General features: G+C 38.0%; 2 protein-coding genes across 2 annotated transcripts in view; both read left to right on the top strand.

Annotated features, from left to right (window-relative positions):
* Window positions 1–1,560: 1,560 nt before the first annotated feature.
* On the top strand, window positions 1,561–2,569 carry LOC306858168 (homeobox protein Hox-B1b-like; the record flags this gene model as incomplete). The annotated part of the gene is made up of 2 exons (XM_079398566.1): window positions 1,561–2,128; window positions 2,235–2,569. The coding sequence occupies 2 exons, from the start codon at window positions 1,561–1,563 to the stop codon at window positions 2,567–2,569; spliced, it is 903 nt and encodes a 300-aa protein (XP_079254692.1).
* An 8,641-nt stretch (window positions 2,570–11,210) lies between these two features.
* The window catches only part of LOC306857906 (src kinase-associated phosphoprotein 1-like), a 30,444-nt gene continuing 23,793 nt past the window's right edge, over window positions 11,211–17,861 (top strand). Inside the window, exons 1-4 of the mRNA XM_079398174.1 lie at window positions 11,211–11,698; window positions 12,402–12,507; window positions 13,143–13,168; window positions 13,400–13,516. Coding sequence (XP_079254300.1) covers window positions 11,659–11,698; window positions 12,402–12,507; window positions 13,143–13,168; window positions 13,400–13,516 — 289 coding nt within the window. The 5' untranslated portion in view covers window positions 11,211–11,658. The remainder of the gene's footprint in view (window positions 11,699–12,401; window positions 12,508–13,142; window positions 13,169–13,399; window positions 13,517–17,861) is intronic.

The following is a 17,861-nucleotide window of genomic DNA, read 5'->3' on the forward strand; positions in this document are numbered from 1 at the left end:
ATTCTTCAAATATTGTTGATGCAAAATTGAACCAAATGTAAAAATTTCATCTGCTCTTCAACAGCGCACGCTGGGTGGGATTCGTTGCCTCAAAAAGAGCACGTACTGCTTGTGACCAGCTAGAGCCTGAGAAGTTCCACTTCAGCCCATATTTGTGCAGGCGGAGACCTGTGGAAATGGCCAGGTTACTCAGACTTACTGAGAAGAAAATAAAAATCTGGTTTCAGAACTGGAGGATGAGACAAAAAAAGACTGTAGGCTGAAAAGAATGCCTCTCTGGACCATCTCTGATCAACAACCCACTACCACCGTCTTGAGTGAAGCCTCAAGAGATTTATTTATAGCATCTACAGTGCCTCAGGTGAAACGTCCTTCCGCAAATATGACAAGAGAAGTATAGGCTATATCTTGGTATAGTTATCCAGTATGCATTAATGGCATTCTCTGTCTCTTCTGGACAATTTACATAAAACTATTCTGTCATGTTCCCTAGAGCGTAGCCAATAATAAAGTCCCCCTTTAAATGATTACTTTCATGTAATATTTCCAAAAAATGGCAAATGAGCATTATAGTAGCCTAATGTACTTGATTGATTTAATAACGCTACTCTTAATAAATCAGTCAAATTATTGGTAAAAATGAATAGTTCCATAAATTTTACATTTTGCGTGTTATATATAGCAGGCTATGGGCTATTTATTGCTTCTCGCGATGTTGATTTGAAATGATCTAATCAGTTTATCTCTGACAACTTACAACTCTTATTAATAATTTTCTGTATTCGAATGGAGTATGTTACCTGTATTAAAAATTATGGTTTTAGGTTTATCTAAAAAGTCGAACTAGCCTCGTATCTTTAGGAATCTAAAACACCTTTTCTAAACTCCCTATGTGTAGGAGCAAACTATTACAGCGTCACACAAACTTTACTGCCAAAACTTTAATGGCAGATTATATCCAAGCAATATCTTAAAAAGCAGGGTGGCCCACTATATCTTGAGAGAGAGAGCTAGGCTTACACCAATTCTCAGTATAGGCCATTGATGTGGGGGTTCATTCATTCCAGTTAAATTAAGAACTTAGATTTGAAAATAGCACAAGAAACTCTCTAGAAAAAAACTTAAAGGCTGACCAGTCTATTTTAAGTCAATGGTGAAAGTTATTGTGTATGACGAATTATTAGGGCCTGTTTATTTATAGCTTGCTACAACTCCAGTTGTCCTTGCCTTCACGAATAGGCTACAATATAAATTTACTAACTGCTCGCTTTAATTCACATTAGACCTACATTGTGAGTTTATCAGATTGATGGGTGGATTCGATTGATGTGTTTGTCATGTAAATACGAATCGTTTGATGGACACCTGCAACGCCCAGAGTGCTACCGCAGGTCGCACACTATTGGTGCAAAATTAGTCACATGATGTGTCACTTAACTGATATGAGCTCGGATAGAACTTTGTGGGATTTGACATACTGCTTAGAGGTTGTAGGGGCACTGGGACCACACATCAGCCTATATTGACCCTGCTTAATCAATTTTGCTTGGGCAGTCAACAATGAATTCCTACTTAGATTATACGATTTATAACCGTGGTGCTAACACTTATAGTTCGAAGGCTGGATGTTTTCCTACGGATCAGGAATACTTGCCAAGTGCTTGTGCAAGTACTAATAGTTACATTCCCGAGGGACGGCCAGTCGGAGGGAACACTTTTACACCGGCAACGCACGAAACTCATGGCACAACTTATGCACAACTTCATTCGCAGCAATACCACATGAATATGGACATGGGGAAAACTGGACACACCAATTTTAGCAAGCAAACCCGACCTTCTCACTCGGACTATGGACATCAACATGTTCTCACGCAAGCAGATGACCACATGCGTCTTCAGTCCCCTGCTTTTTCTGTCGTGAACATTGGAACATACAGTGAATCTAGGCCTGGCTCGGTCTCCGCAAGCCATTATCAGTCCTATCCCTATGGAGAACATGACCCACACAGCTATGGTTCGTTTAGCAAGTACCAGGTCTCCACTGACAGTGACAGCGACTCCAAGAACATCAAACAAGCACCAACGTTTGACTGGATGAAAGTCAAGAGAAACCCCCCTAAAACAGGTCAGTTGAGGCTTATTACAGTTGCTACTGTAAGATTAATGTACGTAGTATAAAATGCAATGTCAAATGTGGTTTCTAATTTGTATTTTTGGTTTGTCTCTTTCAGTTAAAGTCGATGAATATGGGATCCACGGCCAGCAGAATATAATACGCACCAATTTCACCACCAAGCAGCTCACCGAACTTGAGAAGGAGTTCCACTTCAACAAGTACCTGACCAGAGCGCGCAGAGTAGAAGTGGCCGCCGCCCTCGAACTGAACGAAACGCAGGTTAAAATTTGGTTTCAGAATCGCAGAATGAAACAGAAGAAGCGCGAGAAGGAAGGAACAGCCCCGGTAATTAAACGTGCGACTCTTTGCTCAAATGGTCAAAGCGCAGACAACTCAAACAGCTCATCCCCGGGTGCTTCTCCCACCTCAGACTCTTCCACTGCTATTTGATGATTACCTGCCTTTGTGGCAAACGAACTCATGTTTCATCATTGTGCTGTGGAAAACTATTTAACTTATTCTGCTGTCTTAGACAAAGCATTAAATATGCGCTAGTGTGTGCATGCGTGTTTTATATATAACGCAAAATAATCAGTTTTGCTGCATTAGAGCTACTGAATTCGTGGTTCAAAATGCATTAACAGGGTATATGCTTAATAGTCCAAAGCAAGAAATGTAAATGTTCTTTTTTTCTGTCATCAGGTTGATATCCTTTTTTGCACTACTGATTCATTCAACGCTATGTTGAAAGAGTAAAAAAAAAAAGTAGTAAAGACTGACATGTTTATGCATTTAGAAAAACATTCTGGCCTGTGATGTTCTGATAAATAAATAAATACATTTTATTTTTCTGAAACACGTTTGTGGATTGAACCCAATTTAAATCAATTTATTGATTTTCTTTTATTTAAAAGGCTCTTCATGATGTTGGCATGATTGTGTCCTTTGTCAGAGGATGTTGCAATACAATAGAGCTAATTTAAATCAGTGTTGCTCTAGTCTGTATAGTTTGACAAGAGGAATGTTGCATTACACACCAGGTGGCTTCCTGTGACCTTTTCACCTTTTTGTGCCTACAGGCTCTCTAAACATGTAAACACTCCTTGGTGCTCACTATAACACTCACTGACTAGATTTGATGTTTCAATCCAACTTGGCACAGATACTGCAGGTTAGGACTTTTAGCCGAGTAAGACCCTTTCTAACTCCAAGTTAGAAGACCCCTTTTGGCAATCTTTAAGAATGATAAAGATTTAGTAGATTATATAAATGTACTTGGAAATAAAACAAATGGCCTTTGTTTACATAAACATTGTACTGTAAATCTGTGTCTTTATTTCATTTCATGTTTTTGGAGGAAATCAGATTGAGAATGTAAGTGAAGAGGTGAGCAATTATAGAGAGAGAGAAAAAAGTTTAACCTTAGATACTATCTCCATTTGCCTGAATTCTTCAAGAAAGTTTTCAGGGACTTGACAACCCCGTTTCATTTCCCTGATCATCTGATGGACTGCTCCAATATTTACTCAGAGTGTAGGGTTTGCACAGTATTTGCCCCAGCAGCCACGCACTGTCAGCACCCTCTCCACTGACCAGGTTCACTCAGAGTTCAGGCCTAAATTAATTCACAAAAGCCATGGGCCTGTCCAGCAGGGGATGAGAAGGGTGTCATCCCAAAGGTCAAGCAGAGTGTTATCTCTCTCCAAAATGAATTATCTGCTATAAACTGAAAATCAAATCTCTAGCCTAATATAAATAGACAAAATTCATTTTAAGTAAATTAATAAAATGCTGCTATTAGGTAACTGCTATTGAGATTTAGATATTAGTTAAACTGAGATTTTTCATTAAGTAATAATAGAAAGGTGAAATCATGACAAAAAAAGTGTTTAATTTTTACTTTTACACTTAATGTAGGCTACATTGTGGTATGCCCAGTTTGAATTAAATCTATCCCAAAACAGTCCAACAACTTGGCAGTAAAGACATGATGCTGGTTTAAAACATATTTAGTTCCATTTATGAAAGTTCATAAATAACGGCATAAGCATCAAGGTTGAAATGACCATGCAAATGAAAATTTGTTTGGAAAATCCGTAAATATATTAGTTGGTCAGCCAGAAGGGGAAAAACCTACAATGTAACATGTTTACTTTAATTTATTAAATATGTTTGTAGCTTGCCCTTATGGGTAGTGTGGCTCTGGTCTCCTACTGGGTCTCCCATCTGTGGGCATCAGTAGAAAAGCTACAGTGCTGCAGAGACAGATGTTCTGTCAGCCTGGAGGACGAGGAGGAGGCTGTTTTTCACCAGTTTGTCAGTGTGCAGAAAAGGCTCACACTGCAGAATGTGGGGCAAGAGGAGCAGTCCACAGATACCGGAGAATTAGGAGATGATAAAAATAGCATCCTTAAACAATATGTAGGAAAGAAATAGGCTATGTGTGGGAAGACAGGGAGAGAGAAAACAAATGTGCATCTGTGAAAGAGGCAGTCAGCAATATTCATCTGAGAGTCAGTAATTTTGTGAAATAGTGGAGTGGCTGTTTTTAATATTACATCAGGTGAGATTGGCAAATATTTCAAAAAAGATGCACTGTACTGATAAATGATGCCTCAGTATTGCATATCACTTTGCTGGCAAAATTTACTTGATAGATTTGATCATTTTGTGGAAAAATATATTTAAATCTCCCCACAAGGACCATGTATTCTTATACTACCATTCAAACGTTTGGGGTCAGTAAGATGTTTTTTTTTTTTTTTGAAAGACATTAATACTTTTATTCAGCAAGGATGAAAATTTGTCTATTTCAAATAAAGGTTGTTTTTTTAATTTTCCATCCATCAAAAAATCCTGATTTGAACACATAATAATACAAAATGTTTCTTGAGTACAAAATCAGCATATTAGAATGATTTCTGAACGATCGTGTGACAGTGAAGACTGCAGTAATGGCTTCTGAAAACTGAGTGTTGCCATCACATGAATAAATTATATTTGACAATATATTAAGACTAAACAAACAAAAAAGTTACCTCCTGTATGTAATAAAATGCAATGGGGAAAATAGAGATTTTTCATGTAAAAAATTCAGTGACAAAAGTCATATTGACAGGTACACCGCCTTTGCTGTCAGGTCACTTTTAAGGTGACGTTTAGGGCAGATCTGAGGCTTGCAGTGTATATACTCTCCCTGCTGGGTGTGCTTGTCAGAGGGTCTTTTACAAATCAAATGCCTGGCTTGACTTCCTGAGTCTTGTTCAAGTCCCTCTGAAGCATGTCACTCCGCTGGGGTGCATGACTTCAAAGAGATAAAAAGAATACTGTATACACTATTCATGGGCTTGAAACAGGGGTCAGGGGGTCATTTTATATGTCTACTTGTCTTTCACAGACATACAGTCAACAGCTAAGACAGTGGCCACATGCAGATAGTCTCCTCCTCTCGGTGAAAACAGGAAGAACAGGAAGCCTTCCTCTTGCACTCTCCACACAGACCCGCATGACCATCCCCCTCTCGCTCAAACGTATATATGTCCTCGCGAGGCTATTTAATCAGTCCACTGCCTTATTAGCTGAGTAACCGAGAGGGACAAGCTTCAAAGACCCTGCAGCACACGGGCTGGGATGCTGCCAGTGAGCAACCAACTGTTATTGGCTTTGGCAGTGTAAAAACAAACATGTGCAAGATTTTTTATAGTATAACACTGATTAGATTATGAAAGAGAGAAGTGAAGTTATTGCACCTGCTCAGAAAAGGTGATTTGGAAAATTGCCAGTTGCTCTCAAAACCAACACTACAGTGTTTTTGTCATAATTGAATTGACAAATTTCCTGCATGTGGTTTTGTTTGTAGGGATCTTAAAGCTTGGCAAAGTGTAACCGGTGCCCCATCACTCATATGATTTAGAGAGGCGAGTAGTGCGCACCAGAGGGAGACAAATGAAAGCTGACAGTTCATTTTATCAGTGACAGATCGTTGATCTCATGGACTGCCTCCCTGGTCTCTTTTAGAAGGCGGTGAAGGTTGAATATTAGTGGATACTGATAAAACTATCCGCCCCTTCTGAATCCCAAAGCCTTTATATTCCAGCCAGCAGAATGAGTTACAGCACGACACATTACAATAAAATTAGCATGATATTATTTTTTGATTAATATTTTTCCTTTCCACAATTCAGTATCATAGAAACCTATATATTTAACAAGCAATTACATAAATACACTCCAAATCAGTAAAACATTTAGAAAAATAATTGTTTGTAGCTTCACAATGAAAATATTAACTGTAATTGTTTAAAAGGGTTAGTTCGTACAAAAATGAAATTTCTGTCAATATTTACTCATCTTCATGTTGTTCCAAACATATATGACTGTATTTATTCTGTTCAGCTGTTTTTGGCCATACATTGAAAGTCAATGGGGGTCCAAAACAGCATCGGACCCCGCTGATATTCAATGTAAACAACCCTGACATTTTTTTTCAAAATATCTTTTTGAATTCCACAGAAAAAAAGATATGCATACAGGTTTGGAACAACATGAGGATGTCATTATCTTTTGGGGTGAACTATCCCTTTAAGATATGAACATGAATAGATGTGTCTCTGAGAAGTTATCTGAAAAATTCTCATTTTCTAACTTAACTTTTTTTTTGGCTCAGAAGTTCCCAGAACTATCCATTTCAGCAGTTTTTAAATGGTCCTATACAATTCAGCCATTTGCGTATGAGAAAACTGAGAACTTCATTTATTCTACTCAAAAGATGTAGTGAAAACCATTCCTCTAAGTTCACCATGATTGATCTGTGGGTGTTGACATACACTTATACTTTGGAAATTCTTTTGACAAACTATCATACTTCTCCCCCATCTACTTTGGAAATATCTACCACACGGGTCCTTAAACACCCACACAAACATCTTCTAGAGTGCTGCCTGTAAGTGCCTAAAGTGTCATATGCATGTGTGGGGAGGCTAATTAGCGGCACGGAGCAGAACTAAGTTCAAAGGGTCAAACCAGCGACAGAAGTGAGCCCAAGGCTTTGCACGGGCCGAAATGTTTTCATACCATTTAACAGGAAACACATTATAAGCCGATTGATAGTAATTGAATCTCATAATGGGAAAGACGACAAACTCTGAAACTGTTCCAGTGCCTTCATATTGACCCCTGGTCTCTCGAGGGGTGTGTGACCATGTTGGAGTGTGATTTCTGTCAGGTCGGGGGACTCTCAGATGACAGAGTTCTGCCCCTCCCCCAAGTGAAACGCAAATGAAAAGGAATGCAGAGATAAAAAAGCCAGTGTTCCCAGATAAGGGGACAGAAGAAAGGAGTAGGCGAATGCTAAAAGAGCTCTCTTGGGGAGATGAGAGGCGCTGATGGCAGTGTTGGTGGTAAGAGATCATAGCAGGTTCCTCTCATCAGCCCAGGCCTGTGTTTGATACTGGGTCTTTGTCGCTCTTTCAGCTGTGCATTGTTGGGAGGTGTAATCCCAGGCGGATTACAAAGGCAAGATCCTTTCATATGGCTGTGCCCAGCAGGCAGGAGGCAGTGCTCATGCTGGAGTGGAGGGCCACGCTCATTCCTCTATCTACCCTCACAACGGGGCCATAGCTGCAGGGACAGTGACGCAGGGGTCATTCGGTCATGTCCTCTCCTTGGAATTCTGCTCCCCCTTTTCCATTCAGATGTTTTCTTTTCATGATCTCCCTCCACCCTGTACCTGTGCACAACGCCTTACACCTAACAAACTGGTAAAAATCACAAAATACTGAATATGAGCTCTAATATTTAGAGCCACATTGAAGTAAATCTTCCACAATGTTTTTTTTCCCCTCTATATTATCAGTGACATTGTACAGCAGATTTTGCTTTGAACAAACTCCGAAGTATTAAATACAAAACTCTCCTGTGTGTGCTATTGGCAAAAATGTATACCATAAATTGTGTGGCTTGTTTGTATTTGTTAGTAAAACTTTACTTTTCCAAACTGCTGGATGGATGATAAAAGGCGAGAAAAATAGTCTTATACTAAAGGATCGCCTCGACTATTGCATGATATTATAGAGACTCGAGTGAGCTCTTTTCAACTGGCCAGAAAGCGACCATCATGCAATGCAACAGAAAACACAATGAACAGGAAATGAACCACAATGCCCTACCATCGTGGCAACAACTTTTGCATAGGCAATCATCATTAAAAAAAATCTAGTAGGCTATTACATTTGGTCTTCAAGGCAAGGCTTATGTTAGTGTAAAGGTCTCTAGGATAAAAGATTCATTTAATTTGTTTTTTTTCCACGAATACATTAAATAGCAAGAAAATGCACCATAGTACTTTCCTAAATACTTGTTTGTTGCTATGCACTGCAAAATGAACCATAAAGTCATCACGTGCAATGATGATTTTGATTAAATTAGATCTAACATGTAATCATTTTTTGATTGCGCAATTGTTTAGCTAATGAGAATTCCTCAAATTATCATATATATTATGAGACAAAAAAAATGTTTATGATTGTTATATTTGGGCTAAAAGCCCCCTTGTTAAAGGGGCCTTCTTAAATAGTTACTTAATTTTTTTTATATAATAATTAAAAAAAAAATTCTTCAATCTTTTTATAATTCTTTTTCTCTTTAGTTTTTTTTCTTTTTCTAACACATATTATGTGTGTGTGTGTGTATATATATATTACCCTAAATATAATAGCCTATATATAACCTTAAACTTAATTAAAATAAATGGTCCTGACTCTGATTAAATTCAGTTATTAATGTAATAACTTTAATGTAAAGATTGAGATTGTGCTGCCCCTATGTGATGCAGTCCTTTGTCTTTCACATGCATTAAGTGCTCTCTCAGCATCAAACTGCTGATTCAGAATTTTGCAAACAATTGTGAAAGGTAAGCAAAAGCTTTGTGATATGATGCAAATTAATCAGAGAGACTGCACTACATGAACAAGAGTCATTTGACTGAGGAAGTGCAGGGCAGAAAGGGGTGTGTTGCAAGACAATATATAGTTTACAATCAACAGTTTTACCAATAAAAGATGAGCTACAGAGGTAAATCTGATTATCGCAATAAAATCATGCAAAATTTCAAATGTAGGGGAAGTGGGTTAAGTTGACCAAAACTTGTGACCATGTATTTTGGAACCACCCATAATTTCTGCCAGACTGTGAAAAGAAGAAACACGTGGGAGGAGTGAAAGGCATCCATTTACTGTTTAAATGTTTTTAGCTTTTTAAAGTAAAATTGTAGCCAACAGATGTAATGGCTGTTACATCAAAGCAAATTTATCAAGGATTAAAAATATTTATGATGCATTTGGGTGATTTAGCAACATATAAAACCATGTAAAACATTTAGCTCAATATTAGCCTAAATTAATAAGCTAGCTAGTTTTTTTTTTTTTTTCTCTCTAAAATGGTAGCTATGGGGCAGAGTGAGAAAAATGCTGTGGGGTAAATTGAGCCATCATTTTAACTTATCCCACTATAAGGCACTCAAGTTACATTAAACCTCTAAAGTATAAACTGGTGACACTATGCAAGTGACACTATGCAAGTGGTTTAGTTTATTATATATATACATATTGTTTGTAGTTTATTTATACATATAATCAGATATATCTTTCCATCTGTAGTCCCTAATGGCCTGTTCGACATTGCAGAAAAGCTACCATGCCAATAATCTTTTGACTAAAAAGCTTTAGCTTAGTTTCAGTGACATATAGGGCTGTCAAACGATTAATCGCGATTAATTGCATCCAAAATAAAAGTTTTTGTTTACATAATATTTGTGTGTGTACTATGTATAAATACACACATATATAGTATATATTTTGGAAACTATTTACATGTATATGTTTATATTCATGTAATTTATATTATATATAAATATATTTAGTATATAAACATAACACATTGTCCTCATTTGTAAGTCGCTTTGGATAAAAGCATCTGCTAAATGACTAAATGTAAATGTAAACATATTTCTCTTAAATATATATGTGCATGTGTGTGTATTTATATTATATATTATATCACATATATTACGTAAATAAAAACTTGTTTTGGATGCGATTAATCACGATTAATTGTTTGACAATTCTAGTGAGTGACATTTATTTTTTTCATTCTTATTGAGTTTTTATTTAATTTGACTCAAATTCTCTGTTTAATCTGTTTTTGGGAAGGTTACAATTTTGGTGTTCAACATATTGTTTCAGAAACGCGAACAATTAAAGATTGAAATTTAAACATAATTTGGTTGGTTTTATGCTAAGTTAACTTTAGGAAAACATATATGACTGTTTGTTAAAGGAAACAAGATTGTTTTTAGAAGAGGTAAATTTTCTTTAGACTGAATAGATTCAATCAGATGGTCAGTTTACACCCAGATGGTGCATCTTACCCACTGACTCAGGTCAACCTACCCTTAACCTGGGGCAAGCTGAGCTATGGGAACACTTTTTTTATTTTTTATAAGAAGCCATACTTTTTAGAACCCTTTGTCATAGATAGACTACATTCTGATAATTTAAAATGATATGAAACATCCTGAAATTAATTTAGACACTTTCATTGTACTCCTGAGTCCTCCCTCATTTTCCCTTATCACATAAATACAAATTTGCTCATCTTATCCCACTCTCCCCTAAATGTTTTTCTCAGTGGCATGGTGCACCTTGATAGCTTGATAGATTAGTGACAACAGCATTCTTTGATGCTTACTAGTTCATACAGACAAGTCCAGGGCGAGTAACATTATTTCTAAAGTACTTTAATGTTGCTCACAAATATAAACACTACTGGTCGCCCCCAGGGGCAATTGTGTTAGGATGGGCCGGCCCATTGTAAAAATGGAAGTGAAGTCCTAAACATTAGCATAAAATGCTAATTTATCAATAGACGCACCAACCCGCACAACGATTTAAACAAACTGACCATAGGCCTTTACCTTCTGTAAACATTTTGAGTCTTTCAACGTGGAGAAGACATGGCCACTACTTGTCACAATATGAGAAAGTGGTTAGGGCAAAAAATGAGATTAAAAACGAGGTGCAACGGTTTTGATCTCGTTGCAAACGAAAAGACTTGAAGCGATGACAGCACATTGAAAACGGTGTAGGCTACTTTACTCAACTGTATTTTAATCGGGTGGATGGTGTAAAAAAATGTAAATATGGTGGCAAAGGCACGTTGCTATTTTTTATTTTATTTTATTTTTTTATTAATTTGACATTAATTTCAGACTCAAGACACTGTGTCACAAAGTAGTTCGCCTACATCTGTTTGGGCACGTTTCATTTTCACAACAATGTGCTTTGCACTTCCTCTTCATCTTCTCTCCGCGAACCGATTCGTGTGTGTGTGTGGATATCTCTTTCAATTCGTTTTTATTTCAAACTGTGAATTCATGCTGTGGGATGACAAGTTCATTCAGAGTTTCTTTGACCTTCAGTCGTTGACATCAGCCTATTTTATTAGCCTTTATTTCTGTTGGAGTCTTAAACAGAAAGTAAGAGATGGGGACGGTTGTTGATGACTTCAGGCAACTATTAAGAGGTATTCTCCATTGTTTCACTGTTAATTGAATTTTGCGCTCTTTCAATATGAATAAAATATATATGTAGGCTTTGTATTAGCCTATTAGTTTTTTAAGGTAACTTTTGAAGGAAACTTTAAAGATTGCTTTTTGTATGCTAAATTATTTGTAATGAAATTCCAAAAATATTTTGTTTCAGAAGAATTGGGAGTGTCTAGCTGCAGTTAATGAGTTTTTACAAGTCTGAGTTGGTTTTCCAGTTCATTGTAAACATCCTGTGGGTTATGCTCTAAAACCTTGATTATAGACTATTTTATTATTTAATTACTTTTATTTCTCTTTTAATTATCCTGCCTTGCTATGTTTACTTTACAGTAAAACATTTTGTACAAAATGCTACACATGAATAATGCCATCATGAGATGTTATCTGTTCTGACACACAGACAGGATGACTATTGTCATCTGAACATCCTGGCCTCTATGGCATTTGCCTGAATAGAACAGTCCTTTGCATATTTCAAAACATATATGCTCTATTGATTAGTAATACCACATGAGTTACTGGTCAGATTTGTCTCTTTCCACATGTTAAAAATACAAAGTAAAAGTTTTTACATTTTACTGTCAGTTTTTATTGACTTTTTTTGTGTGTGTGTGTCTTACAAACAGACTAATGTAGCATAGCTTACTGAGGTTGTTTTCTATCTTTTTTTCCCCCCAGACTGTGAGCTGTTTGTTTTTGAGATACTCCAGGATGAGAATCTCAGTAATCCTGCTCAAGAGGCCAGGGAAATTCTCCTACGAAATTTTAATGTCATCCAGAAGAGGTGAGGGATGTCACAGTATGTTTTATTCATGCAGCTATTAGAGCTGACACATACTTGCTCGTCCTTGTTTGTACTGCACATTGCAAACCACAAAAAGTACATTTATAGAAGCAAATTATTTATAGCTTGAATCTGTGCCCCCAATTGAGCTACAAATGAAACACAACAGTTAAACAGACAGGAAGCAAATGGCACAGTTCTTCTATTGTTATCTTTTCACAAGCAAGAAGTACAATTACAGCACTTACTCGCTGGAGTGGTTTTGTGGTTTGCTGTGCTGAAACAAGGTGCTTGCAAGGAGAACAAGCGTACTTTTGTTTTCTTCAGCACTGGCTTACATGAATACTTTGCTGTCAATGCATCATTTGCAAATGCTGCAATCCACTGCTTTACAGATGCATGTGTTTATACAGATACTCATCCTGCTATCAGTCTAACGCCTCTTCGATTCTTTTAGAATTTGTCGTACAGCTCTCATTGCAGACCTGAAATGTTTATCTAGACTAAGAAAGATAGTGGAACAATACAAACCATACAAATTTCTGAACATTGTGAAGTCCATTTGTTTAGAAGGTTATTTTATCCTTTACAAAATGTTCTTCTCTAAAAGCATTTTTAAATCCTCTCTTTTGCAGACACCCACAAGAATTCCCCCACAGATGTAAGTGAACAGCTGTTTCATGATTCTAATTAATTGCTCACCGAGACTTCCGTTCATATTCTGTCTTTCCTGGAACAATGGTTCTATAGAAAACAAGTCGGTTTCACAAATGATTCCATTTTCCTCCCACAGCATTTTCATTTTATGTAGGCCTATGTCTGTCGAATTAACTCAACAAAATTTCGACTTATGTGAAGTTGTTGATTTTTTTTTTTTTACTTTTTATCCTAGTTGAATCCAATCTTGAAGACAGTTCAGATGACAACCGCAGCTCCAGTCTGGGACGCTCTGCCCCCTCAGATGATATGTCAGTGGCCTCTGACTACCAGGAGGAAGGTGCTTCTGAACGTGAGTTCAAGCCACTCTTTGTGCACATGAGTGTGTTTACTCGAATGTCTAATGCAAGCTGTGATAAGTTGAGACAGGAAACTAGTCTAAAGCATCTTTAGAACATTTCTTGTTGTGGGGGTTTCACTGGTAGTGATGAAATACCCCAGTGGAGGTGTTTGGTAACAGATCACCCTCTAGTGGATTCCCACAACTCTGCTGCTGGCATTGAGGAGTGTGTGGAGGGGGTATGGGAGGGTGGTCTTTACCCTCCATACAAAAGAGATGAAGCTCTCCCTCTAGTGGCAGGCAAGCGGGATGTTTGGTCATGTGTTCCTGAGGTTCTTGGGGTTAAGCTGTGGCATGTTTGACTGTGTTTAACAATGGTGTCAAAATGTTAGCTTTCTTGTTCTTCTGACAACAATTATATTTACACTTGTATAGCCTACTACAATTTGGAAAACGCAAACTGGAATGTAATTCAAAGATTAAAGAGAGAAAAACAGGATGTACTGCAGATTGAAAATGGCCCATCGAAATCTGTGTTTTGTGTTTGCTGATTGTTTTTGTTTTTTTAACTAACGTGGGCAGTTTGCTGTTGCTTCGGGCCATGATCTGTGACTGATCATCCCCAGCTCCTCTGTAACCAGCTGGTCTTGAAACTCAACCCTGTACCTGAGGGGCGTTTTATCCATTTTCTCTTCTTTATCACTCATCATACATCTGACAATTTTCTCAGATGGCTCAAAAGCCTGCAGCTTTGCAGAAATAAGCGAAAAGAACAGAATTAAGGGACATTCTAGTCAATAGCATTGATCTCTAGTGACCGACTCAGAGATGATATTCTAATCCAATAAAAGTCAAAGAGAAATCAGAATCTCTCTCTTTCTTTCTGTTAGATTTTTACTTCATAGAACTACTTTTGTCTCTTAACAGTTTTCCAGATTGAACAGAAAAAAATGTCAGGCTACACAATTGCCATTTGTGAAAACCATAAATTATTGTTTTTATCTTGAATAATTTTTAACTTCTCACCACCCTGGTAAAAATGAATACTCCATCGTCCCATTTATTTTATATGTTTGTAATTTAGCAACAAAAGGGGTCAAACCTGGATGTGCTCCTTTGATTCGCTTCTTTGCCGGAAAAGGCTTATAAGTCAAAGAGGAGTAACTCGAAGAAGATTCGCATCATGTCGCTCTTTCAATAAAGTTAATGACCAGCAAGGGCAAGTGCAGTTCAGGGTTCATGTTTAGTTCACCAGTTGGGAATCTCACATCAAACCCTACAAGAGGACATTTGGAATTTGAGCGGGAGACGATTTCGGTGCATATGAAATTAGAGCGAGGAATATAATCATGAAGATTAAGATTCAAATGTGCACCTTTTTCAGCAATTCAGATTTAGTTTGTTTTCTCATTTGCCGTTTATTCAATAAGAACGCTCCATGCTGAGAGCCCTTTTTTGCTTAGCTCAAGTGAATGAAAAACAAAATGCATATGTTATATGAATGAGCCGGTGTCCTTGCATGCTGATATTTTCAAATTTACCCTATTGTAGCGGAGGGTAAATATAGTTCAGGCATTCAATTCTTGCACCGTTACTCGCTCCGTGATGTCACATGCTCGCCTGTGTGAGGAAGGGAAATTGACTGTCTGCTTGTGCTCTAACCTGACTGGAGGACGAGGCTGCAGTTGACTCGTCGATGGGAGGAGTCAGTGTTATTTCATTTAGCCAGCGCTGCCTCCCTGTCTCCAGAGGGAGGTTTGACACTAGATTTGTTATAGCTGACAGGAACAGATGGGCGCTCTATTGTCAGGGCCCCTGTCTGTATGGTAATGTGAACTGAGTTTCACCCGCAGACCGCACGGTTGACCCCACCGTGCCTGCAGCCTCGTCTGGATGACAGCAGCCCTGCAGCCGAGGATGGGAAGCCCAAGGCAGGAGGAGCCACACAGAGGGGTGGATATTTTGCCAGGTCAAGTTTAGGAAATGCAAAAGTTGTAGAAAAAAGAAACATTCTTATCGCTCTAAATGGTTTGAGTAGTAGATATTTGCTTGGAATGATTGCTAAATTGATTAAAACAAATAAATAAATAGCACACGAGACTCCAATCCACCAATCATTTCAGTAATAACAAATAAAACAGAAAAGGTGTATGGTTTGTCAGTCTGACAGGAGTTTGTGTGTTTAAGAGGCTAATATCAATGCATGTCCTATCAAAGGCTGCACATGCTCTGGGCTCTTTGTGTGCACTGACTTGATTTATGTCCAGAAACAAAAGCCCCTCTCGTTCCTGTTATCTTACCCCACCACAGCTTTACAGGAAAAGCTGAAGAAGCCAATCAGAAAGGCCAAGGATTTAGAGTTAAATTGTTTCTTTATCACAAATTAGATCATCAAGATGCAAATTTAATTTTTTTCTCAATATCTTAGAGCCTCTAAATTAATGGTTGTGAAATTGATTGTAACGAATCTCTGGAGAGTCCAAAAAGAGCTTGCGTCAATGAAAAAGACATTTTAGCCAGGCAATTAAGCGACCCTTAGCAAACTAAAGTGACCAAATCTTATTTTCATCATCATCACAGTTACTGTTAAGAATTTTCGGCAGAGCTCTGTCCTGCAGCCTCGGATTGTCACATTTATCCTAATGCAATGGCATGTGGATGTGAAGCCATATGATCACAAACACCTTACATGACCTCGATGTTTGAGTCGTCGTCAGCTGGTACCCATCCATGCCTCTTAACTCCATACGTTTACTGTGAGTGCTCACACTTTGAGTGTTTCTTCCTCTCTACAGTAAACTTTTGACCCCTGGGTCTTGTTCTGGTCAATTCGTGACCTGTCTGAACTCTGTCTAGGTCAACTGAGTCTACATTATTGACCTCAGCTTCCATAGCAACAGCACAGTTCAAATAAAGTTTCACTGGCTGGGACAAGATTTGGATCACGTTTTTTTTTTCCAAAAAGCGTCCATCCGTTCTAGTTATCATCCATTAATTTCCTCCAATCGCGATTAATATTCTGCTGTGGTTTTGTGAAAGAGTAAAGTATGAGGCATTGGCAGGCTTCATAGGGCACGTTAAATGACTTCGGCAAAGATGACACCATCTTTCCTCTGCGCTGTCGTTTTCCCACCCTCTGTTTCCCTTCGCATTAATTAATTGAAATAGACACATATTAGACCCGAGCATCCTCAGTGCATCGCTGCTTCTGCCATACGGGTTCAAAAGTTCACTTCACTCTCAGAAGGCTACGATGCTGCAGAAAATGCTGATATTTGCTCTCACTCCGTCTCTCGCTCATTTGTAATTTCACTGTTTCACCCAAACACGCTCTCACTTTTCCTCCAGCCCAGTAGTGATCATTCGGAAGAGATTTTCAGTTGTTAATGTCATATCATTGTCAGTCGCGCTATTCATTGTGCATTGATGAGTCAACAGAGCGTACATCACTATATTCATCATGCATTTTCTTTCATTGGTTAGGAAAATATTGCTTCTGTGTTCTATATAATATGTCTCGGTCTAGTAAAAGTTACCGTGGGTGAGGAGAGGAAGTCTTTCATGATTTGCAAGGGATGAAATAAGCAGAATAGGAAGTCACAACCTTGAGTGTCTAATCTTCTTTGCAGCCTGTCAGTATCGCAGACAAATGGCAAAACGATTCAATGCTGTGGGTTCAGCTAGAGTTTAGCCTTCCCAGGTACCTCCAGCTCTCTCTCTCTCTCTTTCTCTCTCTCCTCTCCCCCTTACCCATCTTGCAAATGAGAATTTGATTTTTCTCTCCACTGGATTCCATTTCTGGAGATTGATGAAGTTTCGATGCAAGGCCCAGGTGGCCTGATGCTTTCATTGGGAAACAAATGAAAGCGTGTGTAGGTGTGTTCGCCTGTACACCCACAGAGAGGGAGTGCTGTTCAAATGTCTTCTATGTGTCTTTTTTAGTTTTAGCTAAATGCAGATTTGCTCTCGGCAACCAGTCTGTTGGATTCTTAATATTTACAAATGTGTTTTGCAAGGGCATTCGTGCAGTGTTTTTTATGCTAGAAATGAACATTTACAGATTCTTTTTTGTCTTTGTATTTGCTGACATAATCCATTTGACGTTTCTGACTCTTTGAGGTCTGTTCTACAGCAGCATTTGGAATGTTTTCACATCTTTAAACTGACCGGACGAACTGTTTTTCCATGAAATGTCTTTCTACCCTATGATTTGTCAGCCTGTGTAGGTATCATTTATCTGTCAAAAAATGGAAAATATTATGCTAATTGCCTAATTTACCATATGTTTTAAATTGAGTGTTGAAACATGTAATAATCATAAAAGAGTTTTCCCCCCACATGGTTCTGAATTTGAGTA

The sequence above is a fragment of the Barbus barbus genome, assembly GCF_936440315.1.
Source record: "Barbus barbus genome assembly, chromosome: 38".
NCBI lineage: Eukaryota > Metazoa > Chordata > Actinopteri > Cypriniformes > Cyprinidae > Barbus > Barbus barbus.